The sequence below is a fragment of the Paroedura picta genome, chromosome 8, assembly GCF_049243985.1.
Source record: "Paroedura picta isolate Pp20150507F chromosome 8, Ppicta_v3.0, whole genome shotgun sequence".
In the NCBI taxonomy this organism is placed as follows: Eukaryota; Metazoa; Chordata; class Lepidosauria; order Squamata; family Gekkonidae; genus Paroedura; species Paroedura picta.
In genome coordinates, this window is record NC_135376.1 from 4,663,097 (window position 1) to 4,685,330 (window position 22,234).

The 22,234-nt window shown below is 45.6% G+C and overlaps 1 protein-coding gene across 1 annotated transcript; it reads left to right on the plus strand.

The window, feature by feature from the left end:
* The first annotated feature begins 1,161 nt into the window (after positions 1–1,161).
* Positions 1,162–21,674, plus strand: LOC143842562 (cytochrome P450 2J4-like). The gene is made up of 9 exons (XM_077347811.1): positions 1,162–1,329; positions 5,862–6,024; positions 7,259–7,408; positions 10,648–10,808; positions 12,908–13,084; positions 16,412–16,553; positions 17,410–17,597; positions 20,040–20,181; positions 21,484–21,674. The coding sequence occupies exons 1-9, from the start codon at positions 1,162–1,164 to the stop codon at positions 21,672–21,674; spliced, it is 1,482 nt and encodes a 493-aa protein (XP_077203926.1).
* The last annotated feature ends 560 nt before the right edge of the window (positions 21,675–22,234 follow it).

Consider the following 22,234-nt stretch of genomic DNA (forward strand, 5'->3'; position numbering starts at 1 on the left):
ATCCAGCGTCTGGGCAGTAACTGGCTGGCTAGATCCTCAATTTTAAAGAGCTAGTTGGGGAGTCACATAAAGTGGAGTCCCTAACCTATTTAGCGCGAGCTACAGGAGAGCAACCAGCAGGCCACCAGCAGAAGGAAGGTATGAGGCTCAAACGAACTAAAGGTGCCTGCCTTGTCCTGCCCTCACCCCACCTCCCTCTCCCTTGTTCCTGGGGATGGGAATGTCTTCTTAAAAATGGCCAACTTCCTGGAGCAACGACTAGGCGGACAAGCATGCAGGCAATGCCAGAAATAATTCCCCCCAAAAAGGTTGTTACACGACGCATGCCTATCTAAAGCCCCCCCCCCCAAATCAGGAACGAGATTAATTTTTTAAAGTATCAAGGTTTGTGATTCCATAAAGGGTGGCATTCAAAAAGCATTATGCATCTATGATTAAATGCATAGGCATTTAAATAAAGAACCATGAATTGTTAAAAGAAAAAAATAGTGGGCATTGTGAGACCTTTAAAACAAGGAGAAAGGGGATTGGATGCCTGGCTTGATTGACAGGCGGAAGAGAGTCGTGTGTAAAGCACGTTGCTGTCTTCCGCCATTTCCAGCAGGTGATGTGGAGGGTGAGAAGCACGAAAAGGCATCAGAGAAGAGCGAGGCAGCAAAAAGGTGAGGAGGGGCCAGAATGTTTAGCACTACGCCATTCAACTGGCTTAATGCTAATTTTGCCGATGAGTAGAAATGCCCTCTGTGCTGCTTTATCTAAGAAAACGCTCACTTCACAGCACTGAACCCCTTTCTATAAACTTGCTGCTTTCAGAAAACCTGGTAACGATGGGGAAGGTTTATATTTTCAAACAAACCAGGTGGGGGGCTTTGTGGGTCCTCTCAGTTGGCAGGGAGAAACATGATTGGGAATTAATGTGTCAATAGCTGCATGTGATACCATAATCCATCCCTAGAGGGCTATATTACGAGATGACATAGGAATGGCATAAGTAGTTTCCACATCGCCGTTTATAATCGAAACATTTCGCAGGGTGTTGGCAGAGAGAAAAGAACAAGAGAAGCTGCAACATCTCTGAAGAAAACAAGAACCACTAGAGAGCCACCATTTTGATTATCCCGGAAAGCTTCAAAAACAGAGGGGGGGGGGAGAGACTGGGCCATGTGGACATCAGGAACTTTGATAGCAGCAGCACTGGGTTTTATGCTTCTGCACTTTCTGAAACGACTCTGGTCACGCAAGAAGTATCCTCCGGGGCCTCTTTGGCTTCCTGTCATTGGAAGCGCATGGCGGATATTGATAGACTTCTCTCTGGATTCTTTCATGAAGGTACGTCTTTTTAAATTCTATCCATTTCTTGAGCGATCGAGGAAGGACACTTTGAGTTCTGTTCCTCCTGCGGTAAAAGCATATCTGACACAGAAGTCCTCACGGTGGTCATCTTTGGCAGACACATCTTGGAGTTCCGCACTCGCACCAAGCTGACTGTGGGAGTGTTCAAGCGATTTCAGAAAGAACGAGGCAATATGGCCCCCCCTTTCAAGAGGAGGCCTGGGCAGAGTCTGCACTTACTTTGTTTGTTACATTGTCAATCCTGTTGAATTCAGATCGCTTTGAACTCGGGTCTTCCTCTCTCCCCATTGAAACAGGAAAGTGTTCTGCACGTGGTTAGGGAGGCTCAGAAGGGGTGGGGGGGGAGCCAAGCCTCTTTCTTTTCTTCAAGGGGGGGGGGAGAGGAGCCAAGCAGGGAGCCTCTTTCTTTTCTTGGAGGGGGGGGGAGAGGATCGAAAAAGGGAGAGAAGGGAGAAAAAATCCAGGACCGACAGAAGTTGAGAGAAATTAGGGGCTTCTCCTTTAAGGCAAGTTTGTCACATGGCCACCTGTGGCCAATCACGGGTCCTCTACCACAGAGGAGAGCCCAGATTCAAAACAGCCTGGTTTCTCTAATCCGAATCTTGAAATATTGAGCGTTAAAAGCACTCCAAGATATCACACAATAAAGGTAGGGTCACTCCTGATCAATCCTTCTTGCTGCAGAAGGAAAATTTAAATCGCCCCAAATCCAAATGGAAATCGCATTCTGTGTAGAGGGCAGGGACTGAATCGATCTGGGGTTGGAATAAATGTTCTGTGCAGTTTACACCCAGGGCACATGCCCCAAAGGTGGTGAGAGTCTTCCTTCAGCGCCTTCACTGTATGGTATGTCCTTGCCAAGTAGCTCTTGTGTTATGGTGACTTAATGCATTATGCTATGACTTAAGGACCAAAGGTCCTTAACAGCCTTGCTCTGTTTTTGCAAATGGAAGGTCATGGTTTCCATCATTGAGTCAAGTCATCTCTTGTTTCCTCTTCCTCTTCTCCTACTGCCTTCGACTTTTCCTAGCATTATTGTCCTTTTTCAGTGGGTCTTGTCTCCTCAGTGTCTTCATGACTTTTGGATCAATGCCGAAATTATGAAATGGCACCTTCGGAAAACAGGGATGGGTAGGTTGTGTACAGATAACATCTAAAGTACTTGCCATAGTCAAGCAATGCGGTTTCCTCCCATGTAATCTCTGCCTTCCAACGTATGGTTGTTTTGCATAATTCATCTAGGGGTGCATGCCAATTGCCTTAGGAACATGGGGGAGTGGAAGAACTGATGTTCCAAATGAAACCCTTTAAACAAAATTGGAAAGAAATAATTACTGTGATCTATTATTATTAATTATTATTTAGATTTCTTACCCGCTGCTCTCAGAATTGACTCGCAGTGGGTTACAGCAAGAATAAAACCCTAATACATAAAAAGATAAAAAACCATAAAACCAAAACCCAATCTACTCCGACTATGAGAAAAACAACCTCCCTCCTCTACTGCCCATCTCCCCCCCTCCATCAGCGCCTCAGGGCCCCAATCCCCAGAGCTGCTGATAATTCTTGGTTGTGGTTGTGGAGGGGCCCTTGCGATCTCCCGCACCCCGGTCTCAACCAAGGACCCAGCAGAAGAGCTCCGTTTTATGGCTTCCATATTTTATAATAATTGCAAATAAATCATATACGACTCTTATGTATTAATCTGATGAATTAGAAGGATATGACAATAGTCAGAGTGATCCTGTAACATGAAGTTTAAATTCTAATGGATTAGAATCTGGTTTTCTTTGCTAAACAAAATTAATGAAAGTGGTTATTATTATAGAAGGATATGGTCCAACACCCCTGTGAAGCACAGCAACACTAATTCCTCCCAAGGGTTAATGTGTGCATTACCAAATTATTCTGGGTATTTTTCGGACTATCAGAACCAAATTGCACATCCTAATCATAGACAGATACATTTCATTTTGCAGTTGTTGTTAATTGGGTCTCTGACTCTGTGGCCCTGATCATCTCCAAGGTCAGAGTAAGGAATGAGGGAACTGGCTCACCATGACAACCTGTGGGCCACATGATGGGAGGAAGAGAATCAGGAGAGGTGAAGGTGATCTTCTGGCAGGTTCTAGCGAGAACACATCCTGATTGGTTGGCCATGATTGCCTGAACTCATAATTAGACTAAGAGCTGTGAAAGGGAGACTAACTTGGATTCTGATGCAAATGGATGGCAACATAAAGGTTACTTGAATGGTGGCCTTTGATTTCATGACTGTATGATTGTGCCATCTAATACAGACCTTGATTTATGTTAGCTAGTCAAGCTAGTTTTTTCCTGTTTTCTGGTTGCATGATTTTAGAGATGTATTGTTGCTAATAGATAAAACTATATGTTGAGAATTATTTCAAGAAACTCTCTGTATCGATATCTACACCTGCCCTGGGAACACACAGGCTCAGCCTAGGACTCTTGTCTGAGTCCCACCACCTGAGGATCAAATAGTGAAGAGGAAGAGGAGGACTTGGATAGAGGAGAAGTTCTGTAGAGGTAGAGGAGGCCATGGATGCAGAGATCTCTCTGGTTTTGATGGTGAAAAAGAAGAAAATGGTCCCAGGCAAAGCAAAACTGGCTCTGGAAATCTGACTGGGGGGCACCAGAAATATTAAATGCTGATGCTTCTTTGGATGATAAAATATCTGGAAAACAACCCCTAGATTCAACCCTTAGGCTTGCGCACCTTCTGCCAGCAGAAAGAAACACCCAAGTACCACATTTCAGGAGCTTTTGAACTTCAGCAGGAGGTGGGGAGATAAGAAAACTGTGGGGAAGAAATTCTGGGGGCCATTCCGCACCGGGATCCATGTTGCAAATTGTTTGCGGAACGAAAAATTGCCATTTTAAATAGTGGAATTCGTCATTATGCATACCTGCCTTTGTAGTGGAATCCAGTTGCGTTTCTATCGTTTCCCACAGGGTTCCGGTCTCAGCAAAAATCGCTAGCCAGGAAGCGATATTGCTGAGCTGTGTCCCGCCCCTGGCCATCAAGCAGCCAATGGGCGGCCGTTATCATGCTCCCAAACAGCCCCTTTCCCTTTAAGGAAGGTTTAAAAAAAAACACACACGTTGCAACGAATCTGTGTTGATTCGTTGCAACGGAGAGACCTATCCAGCTAGCAGGTGGTGTTCGAGCTGCCATTTCATCGTTGCCTTGCTCCCCCCGAGTGAAAAAAAAATCCCCCCCCCTCACGGGAGCGATTTTCGGCCGAAAACAGTGTGAAAAATAAAGGGAAAATAAACCAGCAAACGGGCCTCTGTGTTGCTTGTGCTTGGTGACTTCAAACAGAGGGACTGCAGCCGGGGAAGCCTCGCTGGGTAAATGAGGAAGAGTGCTTGCCCTCAAAAGATCACACCTTGAATAAATCTTGGTTGGTCTTAAAGGTGCCATTGGACTCTGATTTTATCAATGATCCCAATGAGGTGGTGGAGGGACCTCTCATTAAATCTGCAGATGACACCAAATTGGGAGGAGTATCCCAGAAAATAGAATAGAAATCTGCGAGATCAGAACATGCCGGAAAAAGGGGGCAAATGAAAACAAGATGCAATTCAATAAGAAGAAGTGAAGAGTCCTACATCTGTGTCACAAAAATGAGAAGCGGGCAGACTGGATGGGAGATACACTTCTGAGGAGCAGTGTGTGTGAATGAGATCTTGGGGTACTTGTGGGCTGTAAGCAAAATATGAGCAGACAATTTGGTGGGGTAGTAAAAAAGGTGAATGTTGTCTTGGGCTGTATCAAGAGAGGCGTCATATTGAAACTGCAAGATGTCATAGTCCCCCTGTCTATTACATTGGTCACCCCTCACTTGGAATACTGTGTTCAGTTCTGGAGGCCTCACCTCAAAAAGAACATGGACAAAACGGAAAGGATGCTCTGGGGCCTGGGGACCAAATCCTATGAGGAAAGGCTGAATTATATCAGCCTGGAGACAAGGGGGTTGAAAGGGGACATTATTGCTGTCTTTAAGAATTGGAAAAAATTGCCAGTTGGAGGAGATCAGGAAATGGTTTCTGTTGGCAGCAAAGGAGAGGACCTGCAGTATTGGGTTTAAACTACATATAGAATGGTACAAGCTGGACACGGGAATTTTTTTTCCCCCAGAGTAGTTCATCAGTGGAATGGGCTTCCTAAGGAGGTGGTGAGCTCCCCCCACTGGCAGTCTTCAAGCAACAGCTCTGGACAGATTCTTATCCTGGATGCTTTAAGCTGATCTTGCATTGAGCAGGGGGTGGGACTAGATGGCCTGTATGGCCCCTTCCAATGCTTATAATTTGATGATTCTATTTAAATGACTGGGTGGGACCGCCAGGGAAAAACAAAAAAGACAAAGGAAAAAGGGGCTGCTCAGACAAAATGAAAATAAAGGGAAATCCTGTGAGGGAGGGCTAAGACATCATTTGGAATCATCTCATTTGCTTGAGGGTTACACTGCTCTCTTTTACAGCTGGCCAAGGAATATGGAAACGTCTACACTATATGGATAGGGAATATGCCTGTGGTGGTGCTGTCTGGGTTCGAAGTCGTGAAAGAAGCTACTATCAACCATTCAGCATGTTTTGATGAGCGACCGCAGACACCTTTCTTTGAAATAATTTCAAAGAAAACCGGTAGGTTCTTAAGAAGTAAAAATGCTAGTTGTTTTTTCCCCTTAAAGAAATTCTAGAGGCTTGTAACACAAAACAAAAATAAACCCAAATCTGTGAACCCAAAAGGAAAGGTTGGCAAGCTTTAGATATTATTTCATTGACTGCTGGAACTAACACTAGTTCTGCACAGGTGCTGTATCATTAGACCAGCCTGAACTTTTTAACTGTTGAGAACCCCCTGAAACATTATTTAGGCTCTGAGAAACTCCAGAAGTGGCACAATCATGCAGAAGATAGTTGGGAAGCAGAGCTGGGCACATGCCCACCTGAGGCCCCTCCCCTTCCCACCCCCTCCAGGCCCATCATTGGCCATTTTGGGAAGGGAGGGGTGAATCAATATGACCATGTATGGTCATCAACCAATACATGTTTAACAAATTTAAAAAATATACTAAAAATTAATTATCTCCCACCCATTCAGGAAACCTTTCCAGGGCTATCAAGAAACCTCAGGGTTGAAACCCCAGATCTATGGTTGAAAAAGCCAGCATTAGACAATGGGGTGAGCATTTGGATTTGCCCAAGGCAAAATATATCCCAGCAATTTTCTGGTATACTGTCACAGCCCAATGGTAACTGGGATTTTTTTTTTTTAGAGAACTGGGGGGAAGTTCCAGAAATAATCCTGGATATATTCAGGAGTTTCTGGGGAAATTGGCAAAGCCCCTAAAACAATGGAGTGGTGGAAGCAATGCTCCCACTGCTCAGCTGTTTTTTTTGTGTGTGCTTTCTTTTGCAGTCTCTTTAAAGGTGTGTTTAAAGGGGTTGCACAAGACAGCCTCAAACAGCTGAGTGAAGGGGGAGACTTCTCATTGGATCAGCTTCAAGATCTCTTCGGCAGTCCTGTTTAATGGGGATGCACATGAGAGCCCAAATCAGCTATCCCATTGGAGAGTAGTCTCCCCACCAGCTCAGCTGCTTTCTAGACTTTCTTTTGCAGTTCCTATAAATGACCTCTGTTTAAAGGGACTACAGAAGAAAGCTCAAAAAACAGTTGAGAACATATCTCAGGTTTTTATTTTTGGTGGCTTTGCCACTTTTCTTCTTCCCTCAATTTCTTCTTAGGTGTATTGGTCCTGGGGGGGGGGGGATTTGCCCATCCCTAGTTTTGTCTCCTCGGTTCCCCCTTTGTCAGCAGCCCTGCCCCAAATATTTTACATGGATTGTTGTTGTGATTTTTCATTTTGGTCTTCAGGGATTGCCTTTTCAAATGGCCACACCTGGAAGCAACAGAGGAAATTTGGGCTAGTTACCATGCGGAAACTGGGACTGGGGAAGAAAGGCATAGAGCACCAAATAGAAGAGGAGGCCTACCAGCTTGTTCAGACCTTTGCAGATGTAAAAGGTATGTATTAGAGCCAGTGTGGTATAGTGGTTAAGAACGGCAGACTCTAATCTGGAGAACTGGGTTTAATTCCCTACTCCTCCACATGCAGCCAGATGGGAGGAGGTTTGGGCTAGTTACCATGCGGAAGCTGGGACTGGGGAAGAAAGGCATGGAGCACCAAACAGAAGAGGAGGCCCATCAGCTTGTTCAGACCTTTGTGGATTTAAAAGGTAGGTGTTGTGTGGTGTAGTGATTAAGAGTGGTGAACTATAAACTGGAGAATTGTGTTTGATTCCCCACTCATCCGCATGCAGACCGTGGGCTAGTCATGGTTCTCCTAGATTTATTCTCACAGAGCAGTTCTCTTAGGGCTCTCTCAGCCCCAGTTACCTCACAGGGTGTCTTTTGTGATGAGAGGAAAGAAAGGGTGACTATAAGCCACTCTGGGACTGCTTTGAGTCCTGAAAGGGGGGCAGGCGGTATAAAAAGCCAGCCCTCCACTATTCCTTTTCCTATTTCCTATAGCATCTGTAGCATAACCAGGAGATCTGGACTGGCATCTTAGCAAGGGACTTTGGCCCTTGCCTGCCTCCATGTCATGAGAACTAGAATTCCTTGAAGGGACTCCATCGAAATCCTTGGAGGTCTCCCCTCCAAATACAAGCCAGCATCAGCTTTGCTTAGCTACCAATATCTGGCAATGCCAATCCAGTTAGATCTCAAAAGAGAAGCACGGCCAATCAGGGCTAGCACTTTGAAGGCAGACCTTCAAGGATTGGGATGGAGTTCCTCCAAAGAACATTTGGTGTCGTGATGTGGAGGCAGCCAATGGCAAACCATCTCCACATCTCCCTTGGCTGGCTGCCACACAGTTTTCAGATCTACTCCATAATTTGCTCCTGTCTGCAGAACTCTGTCTGTGGATTCTCTTTTCTCCTTTAACTCATGCATTTCTCATTCCAAAGGACTTGCTTTCTCATTCTTTAAAAACCCTCTCTGGCTAGATTATTTCATGGCCCAGAGAGAACCTTCACTTTCAAAGAAGGTAAGGTTGGACAGTTTCTTCGTGACCGTGAAATTTCCTGCTGAGGACCACAGGACTGTCATTTCTGCTGTCTTCCTAATGGCATCAGAAAGTGGAAGAAACAACGGACCGTAAGGAGGGATGAGTGACTGGACTTGGAGAAGATGAAAAATACCCGAATCAAGAAGAAGAGTTGGTTCTTCTATGCCGCTTTTCTCTACCCGAAGGAGGCTCAAAGCGGCTTACAGTCGCCTTCTCATTCCTCTCCCCACCACAGACACCCTGTGAGGTGGGTGAAGCTGAGAGGGCCCTGATATTCCTGCTCGGTCAGAACAGCTTTATCAGTGCTGTGGGGAACCCAAGGTCACCCAGCTGGCTGCATGTGGGGGAGCGCAGAATCGAACCCGACATGCCAGATTAGAAGTCTGCACTCCTAATCACTACACCAAGCCGGTTCTCTGATGTGAGTATCTTTCAGACTTGTCTGTGCCAAATCAAGCATCCCATGACATTAATCCCTCTGAATCAGAGACGCCCAAGTCATTTCAGGCTTGATTCAGATGTCTGAAAAACTGTCCACCCATTGAATTCATGGGATGAAGTGCAGAGCTGGCTCAACTTAGCCTGGGAAGGGTGGGGGTGAGAGTGGAAGCTGGGATCAGGCAACATGTCTACCCCACCCTCCCTGACCTTTTTGGAGCTGGCTGCTAGCCAGGATTGGAGAGGACTGGCTCGGGATGGACCTGTCCTCCCAGTGTCCCCCCTCCACAAGCCTTCTGGAGCTGGCTTTCACAAGGGATCAAGGTGGGCAACCTTGAGATGGACATATCCCCCCCCCACACACACACACACCAGCACTCCCCAAACCTTCTGGAGTTCACTGTCAGCTTGTATTGGGGCGGGAAGCCGTGCGGAACCCCACACCTGTTCTCCCTAACCCTCCTGAAGCCAGCTGCCACCTGGGATCGGGAGAGGAGTTGTGCCCTCCAAGACCCTGCTGGACCCATCAGCTCCTTACACTCAACAGACAGACCATGTGTATGCCCAGGAAAGCTGACACCTTGAATAAAACTTTCCTGGTCTTAAAGATGCCACATGACTCCGACTGAGTCTGAAGAGAAATTTGGGTAACAAATATAATAAATAAAAATAATAGTAATAAAAGAATAATAACTTTGATGTGCCATTTCAGACCAGTATGGTTAGGATCAGTTCTGAGCCCATGACTGGAGCACCACTGAAGGTTTTCATCCTCGCTCAGAAATAAAAATAAATTCGAAAATTCTTCTGGGATAAGCTGTATGTGTCCACTAGGCACAATAAGCACAACGCACTGGGCACAAAATATGGGTTGAACGAACCCTCAGATGTACTGTTTTTTTGTTTTTGTTTAAGAAGAAGAAGAAGAAGAAGAAGAAGAAGAAGAAGAAGAAGAAGAGTTGGTTCTTAGATGCCGCTTTTCCATACCTGAAGGAGTCTCAAAGCAGCTTCCAATCGCCTTCCCTTTCCTCTTCCCACAACAGACCCCCTGTGAGGGAGGTGAGGCTGAGAGAGCCCTGAGATTACTGAAGAAGAAGAAGAGTTGGTTCTTAGATGCCGCTTTTCCATACCTGAAGGAGTCTCAAAGCAGCTTCCAATCGCCTTTCCTTTACTCTCCCCACAACAGAGGGGAGGGTGAGGCTGAGAGAGCCCTGATATTCCTGCTCGGTCAGAAGAGCTTTCTCAGTGCCGTGGTGAGCCCAAGGTCACCCAGCTGGCTGCATGTGGGGGAGGAGTGCAGAATCGAACCCAGCTTGCCAGATTAGAAGTCTGCACTCCTAACCACTACATCAAAAAGAACAATCTGCTCTCTGAATAGACCGCTTTTTAACTGAGACAGCATCTCAACAAAGCTAAAAGGAGCATGGAAATTACCCAGGAATTTCAACGTGTGCCTCACCCTTTTCCTCAGGCAATGGTTTTTGTGGTTAACTGTGGCAGCATTTCTTGGCAGGACTTAAATGTTTACTTTTTAAAATCCAAATTGAAACATGTTTTAAAATAACAATTTTTATTCCAAAACAGGTTTTGAAACACACATTGTTATTTTAAAATTTGTTTTCAAATTAAAAAAAAAAAGAGTCTAGTAACCTCGTATCTCAGCGGATAGCTCCATTATGTTATCCTGCTCATAGTATTAACCAGAAAGGCAGAATTAATATTAATAGGAGCACTATTTAATTTATTTTTTTAGGACAGCCACTTGATCCGGCATTGCCCCTCACTAATTCTGTCACCAATGTGATCTGTGTTCTGACCTTTGGCCATCGGTTTTCTATTGAAGATGAAGACTTCCTCAAGTTGAGAGATGCCATATCTGTTTTTATGCAGACTACAGCAACCATCTTCCATTTTGTAAGTAGGCTTTTTTCCCTCCTCCTGCAACAGACATGTCTCATCTTCCAAAGCACTTATAAACATAAAGGACACCCAGTAATGGGTTTAAACTTCAAGTACAACAATATAGGCTAGATATCAGGAAAAAATCTTTCACAGAGTAGTTCAGCAGTGGAATAGGTTGCCTAAGGATGTGGTGAGCTCCCCCTCACTGGCAGTCTTCAAGCAAAGGTTGGATGCACACTTTTCTTGGATGCTTTAGGATGCTTAGGGCTGATCCTGCGTTGAGCAGGGGGTTGAACTAGATGGCCTGTATGGCCCTTTCCAACTCTATGATTCTATGATTCTATGATTCGCCCGTACAATATACTGCTTAACACTTAACACTAACATTTAAGAAGACTATGGGGTGGGTGGATCATTTCCCCATGTGCTATCTGGCAGGCTCAAGGAGGACTGGGGGAGGGGAAAGACAGGAGGTGGGTGGAAGATGCTTAGGAGATACCAGAATATTCTGATATTTAAATATATATAATAGTAATATATTATATCATGGTGGAGGACTTGCTAACGAGGGCCTCTTGGCCTGCTAGGCTGGGCCTGCTGACGAGGGCCTCCCGGCCTGCTGACTGCCTGCTAAGGAGCTCTGTCCTGGCCCTGCTAACGAGCTGCCCAGCCCCAGCTGTGAGCTGCGGCCCAAATCCACCTTAAGCTGCCTGGCCGGGGGCCAGGGGAGTAGACCCATTCAAGGCCCGTTCTTAGGAATGGGCTTTGAAGCTAGTTTAAATTATGATGACGTCTCACTCCAGTTTTACTGGATGATAATTCACTGAACAAGTTCTGCCAAGAGTTTCATGTAGATCAGCCTTTCTGAATGTGTAGGAATTAATTAATTGTTTACATATTTTTAAAATGTGTTAAACATTTATCAGGTGATATGATCATATATGGTCATGTCAAACTGCTCCCCCCAATGGCCAACAATGGGCCTGGAGGAAGGAAGGGGAGGGGCATGGAAGGGCTGTGCTTCCCACCTATTTTGCATGATCTGATCACTTCCGGGGTTTCTCGAAACCTGAAAAACTGTTTCAGGCATTTCTCAATGGTAAAAAAAGTTGAGAAAGGCTGCTGTAATTACTCAAAACATAGGAAACAATAGACTTTGTAGAAGACCAGAACACATGTATACAAAATGTAGGCTTTGTAGAAGACCCAAACACATGTGTTGAGGAGGAGAGATATGCCAGCTTCCAGCTGTCATGCATGATGTACTGACCAAGTCCAAGGCAGGGGTATTTTCCCCATGGTCTACCATTGGCCAGGAGAGCCATCAGCAGTAGGAATAGCAAGTGGATGAAGAGAAGACTGGTAGTGACATCACCAACCTGAAGAACTTCTCTTGCAACTGCTCATAATGACCCTCTAAAAGTAGATCAGCTTCCATTAGCCAGATAAGGAGAATCAACCTTTGGTTGAGGAGAGTGATTGGGGGTATGTGTGTAATTTTTTATGTGCGTAATTTTTTCACTATGGGAAGAGAGAAACTGCTAGGAGGGGGTGATACGCTGAACAGAAAAATGATAGGGTTCAACAAACTAGTATGTATGTTTACACAGTTCATTCTCCACAGTTCATCCTCCAATGCATCCCAAACAAAAAACTGAGATGTTGTGAAGTGGGAACCAAAGGACTTAGAATCATAGAGTTGGAAGGGGCCATACAGGCCATCTAGTCCAGTGATTCCCAAAGTGGGCACTACTGCCCTCTGGTGGGTGCTGCAGCGATCCAGGGGGCGGTGATGGGCCACAGGTGCATTTGGGGGTGATGAATAACTGTAAGGGGGCGGTGAAAGCATAAAAGAAAGATGAGAAGATTAAAAAAAAATAATTTCCAGGGGGCGCTGAGTAATATTTTTTCTGGAAAGGGGGCGGTAGGCCAGATAAGTTTGGGAACCAACCCCTGCTCAATGCAGGATCAGCCCAAAGCATCCTAAAGCACCCAAGAAAAGTGTGCATCCAACCTTTGCTTGAGGACTGCCAGTGAGTTTGATGTACGGATTCTGTTGCAGAGCTTCCTTGTGGCACTTATAGGACAGTTCCTTCTTTTCCTGCCTCTAGCTGTACGACCTCTTCCCCCGGATCATGAAACATCTCCCAGGACTTCACCAGGAGGCGATTGCCACCCGTGAGTTTACAGCTTCCTTCGCAAGGAAGGAGATACAAAAGCGAAAGATGCACCAGATGCTACACGAGCCACGGGATTACATCGATTACTATCTGCTTCAGATAGACAAGGTATGTCTTTGAGTGACTTTGTGCCCTCACAGATGATCTTGGGGCATTAACTCTCTCTGAGCCTAGCCAACCTCGCATGACAGCTCCAAGGAAAAATGAGGTGAAGCCACGTAGACTGTCCTGAGTTTCTAAAAATGTAATACTATCTATTTCTAAAAGGTAGCTTAAGATGTGGTTGAGAATCACACTCCTGAAGTATACTGAATGTGCAGGGTAGAGTGTTAAGGACGGGCTAATAGCCAGTTTGGTGTAGTGGTTAGGAGTGCGGACTTCTAATCTGGCACGCCGGGTTCGATTCTGTGCTCCCCCACATGTAGCCAGATGGGTGACCTTGGGTTCACCACGGCACTGATAAAACTGCTGACCGAGCAGTTCTCTCAGGGCTCTCTCGGCCTCACCCACTTCATAAGGTGTCTACTGTGGGGAGAGGAAAGGGCAGGTGAATGGAAGTCGCTTTGAGCCTCCTTCAAGTACAGAAAAGCGGCATATAAGAATCAACTCTTCTTCTTTTTCTTCTAATTAGTGGGCTCAGTACATTCCTTGTATCACATTGTGTATTGTTCTGGGTTTTCATTTTCCTCACTTTTAAGTTCCCATTTCCTCTGGAGGGGAAGAATCTGCTGCACACATCTTTTATTTTCTTGAGATTTATATTTCTTGGATTTATATTCTGCTTTATTACTCTGGGCAGATTACTGTCATATTCATTCCTCCCTCCAAAGTAGGGATTCCCAACCAGGGGTCCATGAGAGATTTGGAGGGGTACTACGGTCTTTCACTTCCTGCCTTAAGGGACTTAGCTATGTGCTAGAGCAGTGGTCCCCAACCTTTTTATCACCAGGGACCGGTCAATGCTTGACAATTTTACTGAGGCCCGAGGGGGGGGGGAGGGTAGTTTTTGCCAAGGGACATTGCCGCTACCTGAGCTCCTGCTCCACTTGATTGCCCAGGGCACCCTGACTTCCCACCGCCCACTGGGGGGCATTGCCAGCAGTAGCTGCGTAGTGCCATGCCGAGGGGGAGCCATGGCAGCCGCCAGAAGCACCAAAAGTGAGCCAGCAGCAGAGTGGCAGGGCAGCCCCCGAGGCAGCAGCCAGGGAGGAGGACAACTGAGCTAGGGAACCAGCCACTTCCATAGTTCCCCCTCCCACTTCCTGAGCATGAGTGAGTTCTCTCACAGTTTCTGCTCCTGGGAGGAGCCAGAGATTGCATGCCTACTCCTATCTTAAACCACCTCCTGTCTTTCCCCTCCCCCAGTCCTCCTTTAGCCTGCCAGATAGCCCATGGGGAAATGATACTTACTTACTTACTTATTTATTTATCATACTTATATACCACCCTCCCCGGAGGCTCAGGACTGTTTACATAGAACAAGGAACAATACATAAAACGGTCTATAAAAACATGTGAATAACCTTATAATAATAACTAATAGTTGTAACCAGATAACAATGTAACAGTACATATAACAATACAACAATGTAACAGTACAAACAGGTCCAGGGCTTATTGGTGGAATTCTGAGGGGGGGGCGGGGCCCTTCGGTCGCTGTTGATTGCATCTGGTCTCAGCCAAATGCCTGGCGGAAGAGCTCCTTTTTGCAGGCCCTGCGGAACTGTTTAAGCTCCGTCAGGGCCCTGATCTCCTCCGGGAGCTCGTTCCACCAGGTGGGGGCCAGGACAGAGAATGCTCTGGCCCTGGTCGAGACCAGGCGGACTTCTTTAGGGCCAGGGATCCTTAGCTGGTTGGTGGCAGTGGAGCGCAGAGCTCTTTTGGGGGCATAGGCGGGGAGGCGACCCTTCAGGTACACTGGGCCCTGACCGTGTCTGGCCTTCTGGTGACATGTCAGTTTTGGGGTGTGTGGCAGAGGGGCATGGCCAGCTGACATCACTTCTGGGGCTCCTCAAAGCCTGGAAAATTATATCAGGGGCTTCTCTATGGTCACAAGGTTGAAAGAGGCTGCTTTAGTGATTGATTCAGGGTGTGCCTCCCTCTAGTGGTGATTCAATATTACACCTGGTTATGTCTGGAATAAAAACCTGCCCGAAGGACAAGCCTGCATGCTATCAAATAGATAGATGTACATGGAATGGAAATCCCCTCCCCAAATCTACTGACAGTCTGACTCAGAGTTTATGTGGAACATACCTGCTCTGGAGCCAATTCCTCATGGCCCCTCCCTTCCCAGCAAACACACATAAACATGCACATACAGAGACTCCCTTCCCCCTCTCATTTCCCTCTTACCTGTTGTTTCCCAAACTCCCCCCTCCCTCCCTCCCTCCCAAGCAAACACACACACAATTCCTCTCCCTCCCCTCCCCATTTACCTTCTTTGCCTCTGTCACTGCCTCTGACCCCGTTGGCGGCTCAGGCGCTGGCTGTGCCCCTGGGGGTGGGGCAGCTGCTGCTTTGGCCTCGGAGGCAGTTCAGCTACTGTTTCAGCCTTGTGCTGTCTTGTGGCCATCGCCTTGGCCTCTGGGGTGGCTCAGCAGGCATTGGCTGGGGGTAGCACAGCCACTATGCTGGTCCTCTGGCAGGAGTGTGATGGGGTGCTGCCTCAGCCTCCTCAACTGCCTTGGACTCTTCCGGCAGGCCCCCTTGGATGGCACTACAGATGTCACATCCATATTCTTATCCCTTCGAGGAGGTGTGCCAGAAGATGTTCCACATCAAAAAGAATCAGGAATCTGCAAGCAAGGCATATAAGAATGCAGGAAAGGCCATGTTTCTATTGCTATATGTTCAACTGTTGAGCCTGGTGGCTGATCATACCATCAAGCTACAGTGTATGGATTGTTAGAGAAGAAATGCAACGAGCACATCACTTTATCCTTTCACTTGCATTTATTCAGTTCCAGGGTAAGTAAATTTTAAAGCAAATGTATGCATTTTCTCAAGAGTATTTATGCAAGCACACTCCATCAAGTAGCTATGCTAATTTATATACCTGGCCATAGATACAAGTGGGTTGCCATGATGATCTGAAGCAGCAGAACAAATTTTGAGTTCCATGGCACCTTTAAGACCCACAAAGTTTTATCCAAGGTAGGAGCTCACATGTGCACGCACACTTCCTCAGATCCAGTGTCATGGATCTCCAGATCTGAGTCTGCCACTCTTAATGACTACACCACTCTGGCTCTCCCCATAACAGTCACCTTGGGGTGTAGGTGGGGCTGAGAGAATTCTGAGAGTTCACAGCGCTTATCTACCTTGGCCCTCTATTGTTTGGAGAATTTTCAGTCTCAGTTGACCAAACTGTACTTTGACAGGCTCAACATTCATTGTAAACTGTCTTGCTTTTTTTTAAACTGACATTAACAGAGCAAGAATGACCCCAGTTCTACCTACAATGAAGAGAACCTGATGCAGTCCATTATAGAACTATTTGTCGCAGGCACAGAAACAACGACGGACACGCTAACCTGGGCATTGCTCCTCATGGCAAATCATCCAGATATTCAAGGTAAGAAATTCTTGTGTAATGGTGCCAACATCCAGGTGGCAGCTGGCTATCCCCTGGCATTACAGTTATCTGAAGATAGATCAAGACCAAGATCAAGCCAGATGGGAGTTAGTCTTTCTGTAGCAGTAGTTAACAGTACGACTCCTTAAAGAGCTAGCTCCTTAAAGATTAACAAGGTTTGTGGCCAGGGAGGAGCTTTTGTGGACCACTGCTGAAGAAGTAAACAATGACTAATCCCACTCAAAGTTTCCATGTGAGAGGTTTGAAATAAAATGTACTCACATACCAAGAGAAAAATAATTGCATGTTTAATTTGAACATGGGTTGACTCACCTGCATCTAATGAATGGTTATATAGCCTTTACTTTGATGTTGCTTGCCAATGACCAGCCTGTTTTTAAAATTGGTTTTCGAATTTCATTGCCGCCATTGTTGGATTGCATTCATTTTGTTCTTCTCAGTAACTGATGAATGAGCTGAGGAAGATTTGTGAAACTGGATTATATCCGGGATGCTAGTTCTTTTACTCACTCTGTTTTTATGATGTTAAACTGAAGACATTTTAAAATGATATTCTGCTTTATGTTGTGGTCAATTCGCTTATTACACTGGCTTATATTTGGCCTCAAAACCTGCATTCTAAATCTGCAGGGAGAGATGTGAGAAATAAACTGATATAACATTGAATCAAGAGGGAACAAGACTCATGTGGAACAGAGCCCCCCCCCCACAAAAACAAACAAACAAACAAACAGAACATGCAAGCAAGGAATATGAGAATGTGGAGATGTCCAAAGTCTCTCACAATCTCCTTAACAGAGTGACCCAAATAAAGCTTTGGTTTGATTTCCCTTAGAAAAAGTCCAGAAGGAGATAGAAGACGTTTTTGGTTCCTCTCAATCATTTTCCTACCAAGATCGGAAGGAATTGCCCTACACCAATGCTGTGATTTGTGAGATCCAACGTTATCGATATATCTTATTGTTTGGACTCCCCAGACAATGTTCAAAGGATGTGACCATTTTTGATTTTTTCATTCCAAAGGTAACATAAAAGTCTTATTGATTTACACTGGCCTATCGGCACCCTTCCTCATCACGGACAGGGCCCGCCCTCGGGGCCCTTACCGAATTATTTAATCCGCTCCACTAGGAGCGGGTTAAAGATTATAGCCATCTTAATGGCATCTTCGGGGTATTATTTATAATGGGTTGTTTTAGATTGTTGGTTTTATATGACGCTTTATTGTGAACTTCCGTGAGCCAGCTTGCTGGGAGCAGTGGTATATAAATCTAAATGAAATAAATAAAGCTGCCACCGTAGCACAAGGATCTTCACTGGGGTTTCTTGACAGCCCTGGAAGGGTTTCCTGAATGGGTGGAAGTTAATTAATTTTTTATAGGTTTTTAAAAAATTGTTAAACATTTATTGGATGATATGATGCTATATGGTCATGTGGACCTGTTTAATTAATTAATTAGTTAGACTTATTACTCGCCACTTCCAAAACCGGCTCATGATGAGGTACAATTTGTCCATATAAAACCCTATAAAACCTCATTAAAATTCCAGACATAAAAATACAGTAAAATCAGACTCCTAAAAAGACATGGCGGTATGGAACTCCCCTATTCCCCCCCCCCAAATGTCTACACAGAGGAGTGGGAAGAGGGAGAATAGATGACAAATGCTAGATCACTTACCCTCTTAGGGGGGGGGGGATCAGATCTTTCTTGCTTCGCCGGCCTCAACCACTAACCTTGTTTCTCCCCAATGGCCAATGGTGGCATGGAGGGGTGGGAAGGGGAAGGGGAAGGGGGCCTTGGGTGGACATGTGCATGACTATGCTTCCCAACCATATTCCGCACAAAATTAGCTTAGGTTTAAAAGGACAGTATTACATGTATTTCAATATTCCCCCAAATTGATGTTTTACTCCTTGTGACTTCAGAATTTCTGGAAATTTTAGATCTCTAGTCCCCATCCGAATTGGGCTGTTGTATACCTGAGAACCAAGTTCTCAGCACAGAAAATACAACACATGTCTGATCACCAGGGTTCACCAAAGTAGATATCGGGGGGAAGTGAAGAAAATGTAATATACAGTATTACAGTCAGAGCAGCAGAGTTAGGTTTTATGCGCTCATTTGGTACTTCTTTACTTTTCCCTCATCCGTATTCCTAAAAGCACACCTCTGTATGAAAACATCTGTCAATTTCATCCTATGTTCCTAGGCATTCCTCTAAAGCGGGCATCCCCGGTTCATTAAAAGTTGTTAACTTTTAAGGGCTAAAAGTAAATAGCAGCATGCCCGCTCTTGGTGCTCTAGAGCAGGGGTAGTCAACTGGTGGTCCTCCAGATGTTCATGAACTACAATTCCCATGAGCCCCTGCCAGCAAACGCTAGACATCTGGAGGACCACAGGTTGACTACCCCTGGTCTAGAAACTCTAGAGAGTATGTCCTCCTGATGCTCCTTTACCTGCCCCGCCAAGTTTTGTGAGGTTGGGGTTTATGCGGTCTGAGTTATGCCCTTCCTCAAAGAAGGTACCCCACTTCTGCACTATTTCCAAAGGAGGGAAAAAACAGGAAAAAATAAAACAAACAACCAAAAAAAAAATCCCCCACACAACATAAGCAAAATCTCTGTCAATTTCTGCAGTAGAAACTTTAGGGGTGGGGGCATTTTTGCAAGCCCAGCAGAACCAATGCAGTGTACTAGTCCCCAGCAGAATTCAGTGCCACTGTGGCAATGCCAGCTGAACTGTACTTATGTCTAGCACAGAATCACACTCCAAGCAAGGGGGAGATGTTTGGAATCTCAGTAAAATCATTGCAATGTACTAATGGCCAGCAATACCCACTGCCACTGTGGGAATGCCAGCTTAATCACAATCTAAGCAAAACTGGTTTTGCTAGGTTTGCAAAAATGCCCCTTTCGCTTAGATTGTCAAATCCACTTTTGGTCCTCATGGGGGAACAAGACAGAAGGGAAAACAGAGAGAGCGAGAGAGTCAAGCAATCCCATGGCCAGGAGCAAGCAGGAGAAGGCTTTTCCAGTCTCCCAAAGATGGAAACTTTTAGGGGAGGGTTGCCAATCCTGGGTTAAGAAATTCCCGGAACACTGGGTTGGAGCCTGGGAAAGGACACGGTCTGAGGAGGGAAAGGAGGTGAGCAGGTATATGATCCTATCCAGCCCACCTTCTGAAGCTGCCATTTTCTCAGGAAGCTAAGCAGGGTTGGCCCTGGTCAGCACTGGGATGGAAGACCACTCAGGACATTGAGGGTCACTTCTACTCAGAGGCAGGCCATGACAAACCACCTTGGAACATCTCTCACTAGAAGAATGCAGCCATAGCAGGAAGAGTTGGATTGCTGTCCCCCTACTGCCCCAACGTTCACCACCCCCGGATCCTTCCTCCACCCCCAGGGAGTGTACCTCCCCCTTTGGGAACCCCTAATCTAAAACAGTTTTTTTCTTTTCAGGGGACCACTGTTATTGCAGATTTACGATCTGCTCTTCTTGATCCTAAGAAATGGAAAAGCCCTCAGGAGTTTAACCCAAATCATTTTTTGGACAAGGATGGACATTTTGTGGAGAGTGAAGCATTCCTTCCCTTTGGATCAGGTAAATGTAGACTAGTTTATGACTGATAGTCTTATACATATTTTCCCTATTTAGCGTGCTGAGTTTTGCAGAAAAGTTAATTAGATAAGAGTTGATTAAAGAGTTTTTCATAAAATATGAGACCACCCTATCAATATTGTATTTTTTTGTGTGGAGGAACCATAAGATCTTATATCTACAAGTCTAAGAAACCTTTCTTTGCCCACTCTTCCCTGGAAGCTTTCTGGGTGACTTTGGGTCAGCTACATACTCTCAGCTTAACCAGGTCTCAAAAGGCTGCTGCAAGGATGAACTAGAGAGGAGAAAAGTATAAGCCACTAAAAGGTCCTCATTGGGGAGAAGGGAGGGGGATAAATGAAGTATATGAAAGAATAACTTTTCTGTAACAACATAGAGGTATTATACAGAGTCAGGCCAAATGTATTAGTAATGCTTGTTTAGATGGAACCCTGAACCTACGTCGGCCTGGGTAGTCCAATCTCATCAGATCTCAGAAGCTAAGCAGGATCAGCCCTGGTGGGTACCTGGATGTGAGACCACCAAGGAAGTGCACGGTTGCTACATGGAGGCAGGCAATGGGACACCACCTCTGCTTGTCTCTTGCCTTAAATACCGTATGAGGTCACTGTAAGTGGCTTTCACTTGACGCCACTTTCCACCACAGTTCAGCTGGAAAGCAGCCATGTTGTCAGCAGAAATCTTCCTTGGTTACTTGACCTCAGATTGCAAAACCAGACATGACCAGTGCAGAATGTGTGACCTCTGCTTTATCATGATGACTTCTGTGCAGCTCCCTGCTTAGGCAGTATGCCATTACCAGTGTTTCACTGCAATGAGTCTTCTTCTGTGCTAGAGCCCCATGACCCCATATTCTTCCTCCTTTCTTTGTATGGCCTGAAAATGGCCCACTCCCTGCCTGTTTACAGAGTACAAATTCTAAACCTCATGCAGCTGTAAGGATTCCAAATACTTAATTTGGGGCTGTAGTCATCCATTAATGGAAGACTCTGATCTAAATCAATTCCTAGCAAGGCATCTCCCCTCCACTAATGCTCCTCCTCAGGTTCTCCAAATTTCTTTGAGGTGTTTCCTCATTCAGGCATCTGACAACCCCCATGGAAAGAACAGCCCTATGGAAAGAGTTGTACTACTGGGAATTGCTGTTGGGCCTCTTGGAGAGAGGTTTTATAATCCACGACCTTCTCCAAGTCTAAGCTAGCTGTTGGTCAGGGAAACATATGGTGTAGAGTACATATAGAGTAGGTACAAGTCATTTGCTGCTTTTCTGTATTCCCTTTGAAGGGGCCCGTGTGTGTCTGGGGGAGCAGCTGGCAAGGATCGAACTCTTCATCTTCTTCACCAGGCTGCTGAGGTCATTCACCTTCCAGCCACCAGAAGGAGCGAAGAAAATCAATGAAGAACCCGTAGTACGAATGGTGACCCCTCCCCATCCTTACAAGATCTGTGCTATTCCCCGCAACAATGGATCATAAGCCTCAGATGTATTTAGAGTAGTGGCTTTGTTCCTCTCCGTTTGATGCTCATTCAATGAAACGTGATTAGTCATGTTCATGATTAGTCATAGTTGGCTATTGGATCTTTGTGTCTTTCAAAGATTAAACGGGAAACTCTTCAAGGGATAACATCAGTTGATCCGGTACTGTTTATTCTGTTAGATGGTATGGAGAAAAGGTGATCTGTTTATGATGTTGGAAGTCCTGAAGTTTTTAAAGTCTAGGAATGTCAAAATGGGCAAAGTGTCCCTCTTTTGGCATACCCTTGAAGCAACTCTAGGTTTCCTTATCTGAGCTGCGGGCCCTGCAGGAGCTTTCGACATTCGACATGTGAGCATGGGTACTTTCATCGTAGGGTGTGAGATGCTTTTGTAACACTTTTTAAATTTTTAGAATGTTAAGCAGCCTATTGCATCTTTCATAATAAACGCATTGATACATAAACCATAAAATATGCAAACAATCTGGTTGAGGCCAGGGCGAGGACCAGTAAAGACATCAATGGATCCCTCCTCATAGGTACAACCTGCCCTGGATGG

Excerpts from the sequence above, each read along its gene's own strand:
- LOC143842562 (XM_077347811.1), top strand. The coding sequence starts at position 1,162 with ATGTGGACATCAGGAACTTTGATAGCAGCAGCACTGGGTTTTATGCTT. Across the intron at positions 1,330-5,861 it reads CTCTGGATTCTTTCATGAAG|CTGGCCAAGGAATATGGAAA; the intron begins GTACGTCTTTTT and ends TCTCTTTTACAG. Across the intron at positions 6,025-7,258 it reads AATAATTTCAAAGAAAACCG|GGATTGCCTTTTCAAATGGC; the intron begins GTAGGTTCTTAA and ends TTTGGTCTTCAG.